Here is an 11,561-nt window from a genome sequence, read left to right as displayed (position 1 = left end):
GGAGTTAAGAAGACATTGAGTCACCTACGACAAAGATTTTACTGGATAGGTATGAGGCAAGATGTGGAAGAATGGTGCAGAACATGCAGTACATGTTGTGCTAGAAGAGGACCCAAGCATAAGGGACGTACTCCAATGAAGTTATATCAAGTTGGTGCACCAATGGAAAGAGTAGCTGTTGACATTGCTGGTCCTCTACCACAAACTCGTGCTGGAAACAAGTACATTTGTGTGGTGATGGATTATTTCACCAAGTGGCTTGAGGGATATGCAATACCAAATCAGGAAGCTACAACTGTAGCTTCAGCTATTAGTGATTTCTTCTTCAGATTTGGTATGTCATGCGAACTGCATTCAGATCAAGGCCGTAACTTCGAATCGGCTGTGTTCCAAGAATGCTGCAAGTTGTTTGGCATCCGAAAGACCAGGACAACGCCACTTCACCCACAGTCCGATGGGATGGTAGAAAAGTACAACTGGACACTGAGACAGGAATTGGCAAAGTTTTGTAATAAAGTGGAGGTAGTAAGACATCCCAGTCATCTTGGCGATATAAGCCATCAGCGGACAGCAGAGCATGAAGCCACTGGATACACTCCAGCAAAGTTGATGTTTGGTCGGGAACTTCGGTTGCCAGTGGATCTGTTAACAGGACGCCCATCTCATGAAGAGTTTCTTGAAAATGTGTCAGAGTTTGTGAAAGTGTTAACAGAAAGGATGAATGATATTCACCATCAAGTGCACTCAAACTTGAAAACGTCTGCTGATTCGATGAAGCTATCTTATGATAAGAGATCTACTGAAGTTAGCTTTGTACCAGGAGACAAGGTGTGGTTGTATAATCCCAGGAAGACCAAAGGGAAGTCTCCTAAGTTGTCTTCTCCATGGGAAGGCCCATATGACATAGTGGATCGTCTCTCAGACGTGACTTTCTGGATAAAATGTGGTCAGCGAGGTAAGCGAAAGGTGGTGCATGCCAACAGGCTTTGGTATTATCATGGTCCAGGACATTTCAGTTGGGATGAAGTGAACAATGGAACAAATGACGCTGCTGAAGACGCGTCACCTGAAAAAGCCACTGTCGAAGAAGAAACTCTACTCAGTTTTGAGAAGCGAAACAGTGAAGCCCTTGATGCAGTTACTACCACTGGTGTGACTGTTACCAATGATAGGACGTTTCCTGATGAAGCAGATGAACCCCACATGAGGCAGAAGCCAACGAGACAGAGACCAGTGCGGAAGAAGATACGTCCCGAAAAATTAAAAGACTTTGTTGAATTTTGATTTTGTGTTTGTAAATTCTGTACATTTAATTAAGTTATTGTTAATTGTTTATTAGTTTAATGTAAGTGGCTATTGTTCGGGACGAACAATACTAAGGAAGGGGCAGTGTTACGACAGTGGAGGTCACGTGACGAGTATTCTAGAAGATTTGCTAGTGTGTTACGACAGCGGGGTTACGTGACGAATATTCTTGAAGATTCGCTAGTGTGTTGCGACAGCGTTGCGTCAACTGACGCTGGTAGCACGTGTTGAGAGTCTTAGAAGTTTCTAGAACAGGCAGTATTATCGTATATAAGTGCGCTAGACAGTGAGAGAGAGAAAGGGAGTCGAAGCAATAGTGGAGACGAAGCAGGCAGAGAGAAAGAAAGACAGCGGTTACGGTCGGCGGGAACTGAGGATAGCAGACACAGAGATCGGAACTATAGTTGGCGGGGACGGACAATTAAGTCTAAGTGCGATAGAAAGTTAGTGAATTGTTGTGAACTATAGTGTGTGTAACTGTGAAAATTAAGTACATTACAAAGTTGTATTGAGGAAGAATAAACAAATTTTATAAAGAAAGGACTTGTATCGTAGAAGAATTAACAAACAAACATACAGAGACGTAACATAGTGCTTTTTTATATCTATGGGAATTAGTAACTCACTTCAGCACCGCTCTGAGTTCAACCAGGGAACTATGAAAAACAACATAGTTTTGAAAATTTTACTTTTCAAACTGGTAAGTTCTCGTGCTACAAGGATAAACTAGAAGAGGCAAAATAATTTCCACTCTGACAATATCATTATTTTCTGCTTAAAATAAAGTTGAAAAATGAAGATTATAGATCTACAGCGTACTTCAAGCTATTTAAATTTAGTGTTAGTACAATTTCCTTTATGTATTTCATTTTGTTTAAGTTTAGGTGCATGGACTCACTAATTGTAAGAAATGACAGGAAATAGTATATAGGTATTTGTCATAGAGAAAGTCACAAAATGGCGAGAAACTGTATAGAATCTGTACATTTATAGAATCTATAAAATCTATAGAAAAGTAAAATCAAAATAATAAACGAGTCCAATTACACGATTGGCGGTCAGAATTATCCATTAATGTCAAGCATAACCGTTTAACGCACACATATAAAATACTGTACCCAAACTAATCAATGTTTCTTAAGGTACAAGAAGCACACAAGATCACGTTCAAAAGTCTTTTTTTTTTTCGTTATAAGTTGTTGTTCACAAACCATTTTCCAAATTGAGAACGATCTGAACAAATGAAGTGGCGTGAACTAGATAATAAATGTAAGTTACAAAAAACAATAATTTCTTGCGATCAGTTTTGAATTTCACGCAAAGCCACTCGAAAACAGCTATCTGCGCTAGCTGTTCTTAATTTAATCAGTGACGGACTAGAGGGAAGGCAGTTAGTCAACACCATCCACCGTCAACTCTTGAGCTACTCTTTTACCAACAAATAGTGGGATTGACCCTCACAATATAACGCTCCCGCAGCTGAATAGGCGAGCTCGTTAGGTGACAGGGATTCGATCTCATGAACCGCAGATTTTGAGTCGAGCGCCCTAGTCATCAAACCATCCTAGGCCATCTCTTGTGACCATAGAGTATGAATATTTAGAACACTGTATCGATAGAATATGAATATTTAAGCTGAAGATTTTTCTTTTAATAAGAAGTTATACCAAAATCTAAGAATTCATTTTTAAATTGAGTACTTTTTGTTTCAATAAATTGCTTTCGAGTGATGCTTTTCTGTAATTAAGTTTTTCCAAGTTCTTTCATATGATACCTGTAATTCTTACAAAGTAGGCAATTTGCACTCTATACACCACGGGGAATCGAATCGAACCCAGGATTTTAGCGTTGTAAGTCCGTAAACTTAACGTTTACCCACTGGAGGACTTACCTGGGATATTTGAATAACGTTGAAATTTAGACGTCATGTATTTCACAGGTTAATTAGAATATTTTTGTTGAGAAGTTCGCATAAAGCTACACAAATGGCACATTCCCCCTGGTTAGCCCCCAGTTAACAGCTGGGTAGACTGGAACAAGTGGGGTAAAATGTCTTGTTCAAGGAGACATCAACATGATACAGGCCAGCCTTCAACTTGCAACCATCCGATAAGGCAAGGCGTCCAAAGCATGAAGCCACTGAACCATGCTGCTCCGTATCTGAGTGTAGCCGTTCAATATTTTGAAATGATGCATTGAACAGAAGGAAGCTAGTCAACAGCATCCACCGCAATTTCTTGGGTTGCTCTTATTATACCAAATAGTGATCTTTAACTATCACACTTATAACGCACATACGGCCCGGAAGTTCCAAGGATTTGCAGTAACGGGCAGCAAACATTGAATTATTAGATTCAGAATCAGGTTACTTGAAGTACTTGGCTCACTTAATGAAAACTTATCAGTTATCTGCAACACGTCTACCTTTTTTTTTTTGTTATTTAGATAAGGTTGATTGCATTTATATCAATCTATGACTAATAAAACAAACACCACGAAAGTATGATTTGTTTGTTTATTGTTGAACTACTTTTTCATTTGGATTAATGTTCATTATACTTATAGTTCATGACATATTTGATTGAAATTATGTTTCATAACCCAAAAAAACGGCTTTTCTAATCTTTTTTATTGTTTGTAAAGTTAAACAAATGCACATGAAGCTGACTTGCATAAAATTAATTACAAAGATATGCTTCAAAAATTTGTTCATACATTTATCAGAAAAAGAATAAAACAACTTTACACCAACGTATTACAGATAAAACAATATATATGCTTTAATACTTTTGTGTGCACATTTTATCTCTTCGAAAAGCAAATGCTTCATTCAAGTTGGCAGTGAAATAGACAAAAAAAAATGTTTTTGCTTTTTAAAGGTTACTTCGATTGGTCATCTCAGGGCTTAAAACTAGCAGGTCGTATTTTCATTTCACTTATCTTCAATGAGTATTCATGTCCTCTCCACTGATACCAGTTAACGCCAGAACCCTTCTTCTCATTTGCTCCTCGAAGGTAGAGACCATTTAGGTTGGAGTGATGACAGGCGTTATACCACCACCCACCTTTGTAGAAATCCGCACAGTTCTTGCCCCACTTATCATTGTCGTTATCTGTGGTGCTAAACGGCATGTTTTTGTGTTCTGTAAGTGAGTCACCTGAATCGAGTTTCAAAAATAAAATATTATATTAGCAAAAAAAGGAGAAGATGAACAAAAACATGAATAAAGATATCCCCAGTTTAAGAATAAGAAGAAATATAGCCTCTGATTAAGAACAAGAAGAAATATAGCCTCTGATTAAGAACAAGAAGAAACATAGCCTTTGATTAAGAACAAGAAGAAACATAGCCTTTGATTAAGAACAAGAAGAAACATGGCTCCTGGTTTGAAACAAGAAGAAATATGGCCCCTGGTTTGAAACAAGAAGAAATATAGCCTCTGATTAAGAACAAGAAGAAACACAGCCTCTGGTTAAGAACAAGAAGAAACATGGCCCCTGGTTTGAAACAAGAAGAAATATAGCTTCTCATTAAGAACAAAAAGAAACATAGTCTCTGGTTAAGAACAAGAAGAAATATAAAACAGTTTGGTTGTTAAGAATTTCGCGCAAAGCTACACGAGGACTATATACGCTAGACGTCCCTAATTTACCACACACAAGCTAACTCTTGGTTTTACCAACGAGCAAAATGATTGATACATTATAACGCCCCCACGGCTGAAAAGGGTAAACATGTTTGATGTGACGGGGATTCGAATCCGCGTTCCGCAGATTACGAGTCGAGCGTCCTAACCACATGGCCATGCCGGGCCGGTTAAGAACAGAAACAAGAAGAAATATAACTTCAGGTTAATATGCTTATTCCTGCTGTGACCTCTGTACATAAAATTATATGGGAGTCAAAGTCTGGTCACCCAGAATACGAATGTGTTTGTTAAGATTTCTTATCAGCCCTTACACGATTAGTCTCTTCCTGATGACATTTGATGATACACTGTTCCATCAAATTTGGTCTAAATCCTTGAAGTAATTTTAGTTTTGTAAAAACCCGTTCATACCCATTTACACCTACCCAACCTCCCTCTCACTTATAATACACCCTGTCAATCGGCGCTTGGAGAAACACAATTTACTTTTAATGCACTTGGTCATGGGTAGAGAAAAATATGCCTGTGTATTAGTGTGATTTGTGTCAACGGTTTTGTGTTTTTTTAACACGAAGCTATAAGCAATTCACTTTTAGATTTTACTTACATAATCGTAGTAAATGAATATGCGCCTTTGATAAATGTTAGAAAAACACAGGTAAAGACTGTCACATAAGCAAATAAAGTTGACATGAAACTTACCTGTCACCCTTGTACGCCTTGAAAGTGCAGAATAATGTTGACATGAAACTTACCTGCGTCACCCTTGTACGTTTTGAAACTCATTCTGTACAGTTCCCTCTCGCTTTTTACCAAGAATTCATCAGCTTCTGCATATCTTTTGCCACCTTCAAAATCTTCAAGGTCAATACGAAGTACCATGCTGTCTTGATTTGTCAAAGCAAATATGACGTCATTTCCTAATGATTGGAGTGAATAATGCCATTTTATCGTTGCTGGTGTATACACAATGCCACATAAGCTGAAAAATGACTGAACGGTTTATTATTTGTGTAAAAATCTGAAGACAACTGGCCTTATGGTAGCCGAAAGCTTGCTACAAAAATAGTGTAGGAGAAAACTGTTCGAAATAACATATCAAAAACAAGCACTTCGGAAACAAAAATCATTAGAAGTAATTAAATTAAGTGTTACCTAGCCAAAATTCTCTGGACAAATTTCCAAAACCACTCTTGTAACTCGCCCATGTCCTAAAAAAATTTTCAACAGGTTTACCAAAGTCTCCTCTCCTTTGAAGAAGCTAAACAGAATGAGAAAAGGTATAATGCTGTGAACTACTATAGAAAGGTCTTGTATTTTTGAAAAATCAGGTTATTTTTTGTTGATTTGTTTCTAATGATATTAATTGACGGCTACAATAACGTGATAATGAATCGAATAACAGTGAATAAAAGTTAACTCATTTTTACCGTTTATCAAAATCCTGTTTTTACAATAAATGATTTATGTCTAATCTATTGGCATCGCGTAAAGATTCTTTTTTGTGACAAAGAATATTTCATACTTTGTTTCCTAGTCTGCAAACACGTGGTAATTCAATACCTCAAGAACAAAATAAACACCAGAAACCTACGGCCGAAAGTATTGCTTTCAGCGAGAGGACCGAAATGAAGTAACAATGCATTGTAATCGGAGCGCGACTGCCTTTTGAAAGAAAGGGAGACTACGTTTTAACTTGTATACTGGGGATTTTTTATTCAAGACTTGAAGCCTTCTATGCTTATTCTGCCTAAATTTCCACCAAAACAGTGCACTCTAATTATTATAAGTAATATAGTTTGAACATTATATTTAATTATATATCCTCATCACTAAATATGTATTTTTAGTTCTGGTCTATGTGGGTAGCTTGCTTTGATCAGAAATATGTATTGTTGTTTTATTTTGTTTTGAAAACAAAAACAAAAACAAAAACGTTTTTTTCTACTTCTATAATGCTATCGTAGTTAAACTTAAAAATCAGTTAGTAATTTTTATTTATTTTGGGAGTTGATTTCAAAGATTTACAGTTATCTTTAGAAGTAAACATGCAACTAAGGCTTTTAGTTTTATCTATGTTGGTAGTTATTATTAGTGCTTGAGTTTTGAATTAAATTTAATAGTACTACGACAAGCACTTGCTCTACTCCTACCGTCCATCCTCCACCTGCAGTCTCCATATCACAGAAAACAGAAATAGGATGGTTCAAAAACTGTGGCCAAATTTCGTAGATTCCGCTGGTTTGGTTTCCTTGCTTATAGATAGTGGAACAGTCTATTGGTAGAGAAGTTTCTTCTTTTGTTATCTTGCTGGAGAAATGTGTAGTCTTGCAAAACAAGTCATGGTTGGAGCAAATAGGAGCTGGTTTAATATAAATAATTACAAATAGTCATATCAAGGTGTTAATAAATTATTTAGAAACAAGCGTAAGTCAAAATATGTTTAATTGATCTCTTCAAGATTAATAGAAAAAACAAACATTAAGTGATTCACACAGAAGCAATTTTCAAATACATGCATTACCTTCTAAAATAGAAATTTTTTGTTTAGCGATTTCTGTTAGTTCAGTCACAGTGGATGACAGAGATTCGATAACTCCCTCTAATGAGCCAATAGTACTACAAGCTGTGTGGGAATGGTAAGTCGCCTGACTCAGCAAGAAGATGTTTAAAATATATAATATCTGCAATGGATTATACATGATGAAATGTGTGGGTAAGTACACTAATCCAGTATGTTCCGCTCTAAAGACACGAGTCTTGTACCATGTGTTTTAGTAATGTCTTAAACAGGAAACAGGATATCCGACAAATGTTTATTACTCTCCAGTATCTTAAAAACAATCTTTGATGTTTCTAATTTCAAGATCGAGATGTAGTCACTGTTTTGTCAATAAGAAATTAGCCAGTACTTCAACATCAAGTCGTTTAAGTTCGCTGTCTCAATGTGATAAATGTATCACAAATAAACTGTTTTTAAGTCTATTACTAGTCACTTTATATATATATTTACGCTACTAATATTTCGTATAGTTCTCTATAATAAACAATCCAAATAACTGTTCAATATTGTTTAATACTGTTACGCCTCCAGTCGTTAGTTAATTTTCCGCAAATTCGTTCCGACGAAACTTTAGCGACACAAGTCCTTTCTTAAATAAAACTGGTTTATTCTTTCCGAATACAACTTTACGATACACTTAATTTCAACAGTCGCGCTATAACAAACGCTTCAACAATACTCTCTGACTGTAGTTCAATTACTCATTACCTACACACACTGTCACGCCGTGACCATCTTATATATACCAGACCACCCCAATCTAGTAAATGTTAGAGCACTCCCGAAGGAACAGGATAGTTCTAGAAAACGGTTGGTGTGATACTAGTCACGTGACCTCGCTGACGCAACAATACACTATACATGGTGGCTACCTAAAGCAGTGGGCTCAAGTGAAGATCCGTAATAGTGTGTATCTGTAACCGAGTTTTATGTGGAAGCCATTTTTATCCCACGATCATGGAAACTAATTTTCCAACAGCTAATGATGAAAATAGCGAGCACGAAATATACGAAAATAAATAAGAAAATTCTTAATTACACACACTTCTCAAGTATTCTTGGTCAGAAGTCTTAGCGAGAAAATGGAATGCTAACTGTTAGTTTCATCTAGAGGCCAACCTTGCCATGTCCTGCAATCGCCAAGAGAAGTAGCCGCTCTTTAAGCAGGTGGCATGGGCTGCATTTACATTCACTTTTAACCAAACCCCCACATTCTACGTTTATTTTAGAGGTCATTCAGGTCACTCTCAGATCTCCACATTTCATGACAAGTGTGTGTTCTGCAAGAAAGAAACTCCCTTAACAACTAAGCTCAGCCTGACGTCACTCTTAGGCAGACGAAAACAGATAGAATTTATAATATTCTGTTCTACTTTTTCACAAAATCATAAACTTGTCTTACTCATGCACGTTTAGTCTAAGAAAATCAAGAAACTGTATAGGGTCTGCTATACAAAAAAGGCGACATGTCTATACTGTCGTGTTTCCTTACAACACTTTTTCAATTTCGTGGTTTTCTTTGTAAAATTACTTTACTTAGAAATGTTACCAACACAAACAGTCACAAAGAGTAACTTCACAGAGTAAAAGCACAAAACTATATTAGAGTAGTAAATTTCCAATAACATCAAAAACCACAAAGATTTTCGGTATCGGGATATCATACAGAAGAGGTAAATAAGAAAGCTTATATAAATAAGCTATAAATCACGGCGATTCACAATCTCGATAACTTTGTTCTCTACGAGTGCAAAACACACACTAGCTCGAAACAGAATCGTAAATTACCCGAAACTCACTGTAACTATTGTTTGCTTTATTATCCTCTGGCTTTTCTCTGCCAGGCTTATATACTAACGAAGAGGCATCTCCAAAATTCGCTGACTTCCCCGATAATTCAAGAAACTCAGTCACGCATGCACCAGCAGCGTCACGTGACTTCTGCTGTCGTAACAATTGTTTGTTTAGTGTTTTATGACGCAAAGCAACTAGTCTATCTGCGCCAAACAACCTTTCAAAACAGTTAAAGTAAATTGTAGTACAATGTAAAAATAAATTGAGTTAAAACTATGTCGAAATAACAGATAAAATAATTAAATAGCATTAAAAAGGCCAATTGTTCTTAAAAAATTAAAAATGCAATCAAATTGGACAGTGTCACCATCGCCAATGACACTGTCCAACGTCAGGGGTAAACTCTAAAATGGTGCCGCTGCTCACGGTCATAACGACGGCACGACAGTGAAATGTGGGCTTTTGTGACTCGAGTATCACAGAGGCTTCACATCCGTAGGCCAGTACTAAATAAAAGAAAACGATAAGTTAAAAACTGTGACCAATGCGTAACCTTGCCAGGACAACTTCCTCCTTCCGATCCTTAGTGAAACAAACAGCCAAAGAGCAACAGAAGATTTGATCTGAAAAAGCTTATTATGACGTTGCTCACCTCGAGTCGACTGCCAACTGGCACAAAGCCACGCCTTGAAGACAGGACCATAGTCCATGTATGGGACAGGCACGGCCGTGACGGCGCCAAAGCAGACGGACTTATATGCGGTGTCAGAGGTGTTAATTGGATTAGATTAGTAAATACTTTTAGTGTAAGTTATTTTGTATTAATGGTTTTTTAACTGATATTTTTCCTATTGAATGTTCAGTCAGACAAGGATGTAGTCTTTCAATGTTAGTATATGTTCTTGCTATTGAATCAGCACTATATAAAATACGTAATGACGAAAACATTCTTGGTATACCAATTCCTGGTAATTCTACTAATCAAACAAAAATTCTTGCTTATGCCGATGATTTTGTCGTGGTAAGTCTATTGTTAACAGGTCTTTTTTTTTTACTATGGGGATCATTTTGTTTACTATCTGCCAGTATTCTAAATACGACAAAAACATTTGATGTTACTTTTAATTGAGGGGAAAACAATATTTATCCTATTAAATGGATCACTGTGGACTTTAAATTTTTGGCGTAACTTTTAATACTAGTACTAATGTATACAACTTTGATTGGAATCCCATATTAACCAAATTTGGCAATATCTTTAGAGCATGTACATATCATGATCTCTCATTTTATGGTCGAGCAGTCATTCATAAAGTGCTAGCATGCAGTAAGTTTTGGTATCTCTTTACTTTTATACCCTGTTCAGTGACATGTCAAACATTGTTTGTTTCAAGGAGTTTTGAATTTATTTGGAAGTTTAAAAGATCGACAGTTGCAAGAAAAATTTTATATAATGATATTAAAGAAGGGGGGTATTTCTGTCATGAGTATTATGATTAAATATAAATTCTTTCCTGTTAAACATGTCTTCAATTTTCTTAGCCATCGTGAATGCTCGTGGTTTCCTTATGCTCGTTATTGGATGGGATTAAATCTACTCTCATATAATTATTCATTCAGCCCGAACTTACTCTCACGTAACCCTTGGAGTATTCCTCCTTTTTATATTGAAGCTGTTCACCTATTTAAAGAATTTATTAAAGAATAAAGTGAAAAATATTAAGTTGTTTATTAAACAACATGAACAATTTTAAAGGCAAATTAAATTAAAAGCACGACCGAAAATTTTAACACATATTAACACTAATAGGCGAAATCAAGAAGTGAAGATGGGAATCCCCATCCTATTGTCTCCTGCTGGAGAGTTCCCGTCAATGTGGTTTTGGAAAGCAGCTGGACCAGTCGAGATATATTATAACTGGCAGGAAACCCCTTCCTACTGTCTCCTGCTGGAGAGTTCCCAAAATATCTGGTTTTGGAAAGTTAATATTTTCTTTAAATGAAAATATATTTGCGATAGATACTCACCACTTAACACAAAGAAGTTATATTCCACCTAATTTCTTACCTAAACTCACGAGAAATCTCGTGAGTTGCATTACTCGATAATGACATTATTGTACAGCAAAATCCCTCCACCAATAGGATAGTGACACCACCTCCTTGTGTACTGGCTCCTTCTATACTGATGCACTCATGAAACTTCATTGTTGACGAGGCAAGAAGTCGTAAGTACCCAGAAGAAAGCA

The 11,561-nt window shown here is 36.5% G+C and overlaps 1 protein-coding gene and 1 long non-coding RNA gene across 2 annotated transcripts in view; one reads left to right on the top strand and one right to left on the bottom strand.

The window, feature by feature from the left end:
- LOC106466191 overlaps positions 1-11,505 on the top strand; it is a 13,652-nt gene extending 2,147 nt beyond the window's left edge. The window contains exons 2-3 of the long non-coding RNA XR_001291252.2: positions 7,566-7,571; positions 11,296-11,505. This is a non-coding gene — a long non-coding RNA (uncharacterized LOC106466191). The remainder of the gene's footprint in view (positions 1-7,565; positions 7,572-11,295) is intronic.
- On the bottom strand, positions 3,925-7,708 carry LOC106466190 (techylectin-5B-like). Its single transcript, XM_013926432.2, has 5 exons — positions 7,480-7,708; positions 7,109-7,317; positions 6,111-6,216; positions 5,711-5,875; positions 3,925-4,463 (listed from the first exon to the last, which is right to left on the bottom strand). Exons 1-5 carry the CDS (start codon positions 7,655-7,657, stop codon positions 4,204-4,206), a joined length of 918 nt encoding a protein of 305 aa, XP_013781886.1. The 5' UTR covers positions 7,658-7,708; the 3' UTR covers positions 3,925-4,203.
- Positions 11,506-11,561: the final 56 nt, after the last annotated feature.

The sequence above is a fragment of the Limulus polyphemus genome, unplaced genomic scaffold (assembly GCF_000517525.1).
Source record: "Limulus polyphemus unplaced genomic scaffold, Limulus_polyphemus-2.1.2 Scaffold2182, whole genome shotgun sequence".
Lineage (NCBI taxonomy): Eukaryota > Metazoa > Arthropoda > Merostomata > Xiphosura > Limulidae > Limulus > Limulus polyphemus.
Note: the sequence above shows the minus strand (reverse complement) of the source record. Positions and strands in the feature narration are given on the sequence as shown.

Coding starts and splice junctions, on each gene's coding strand:
- LOC106466190 (XM_013926432.2), bottom strand. CDS start 7,657: ATGTATAATCCATTGCAGATATTATATATTTTAAACATCTTCTTGCTG. Junction 7,318..7,479: donor AAAAATTTCTATTTTAGAAG/GTAATGCATGTA, acceptor ATATTAAACCAG/CTCCTATTTGCTCCAACCAT. Junction 6,217..7,108: donor CTGCAGGTGGAGGATGGACG/GTAGGAGTAGAG, acceptor CATTCTGTTTAG/CTTCTTCAAAGGAGAGGAGA.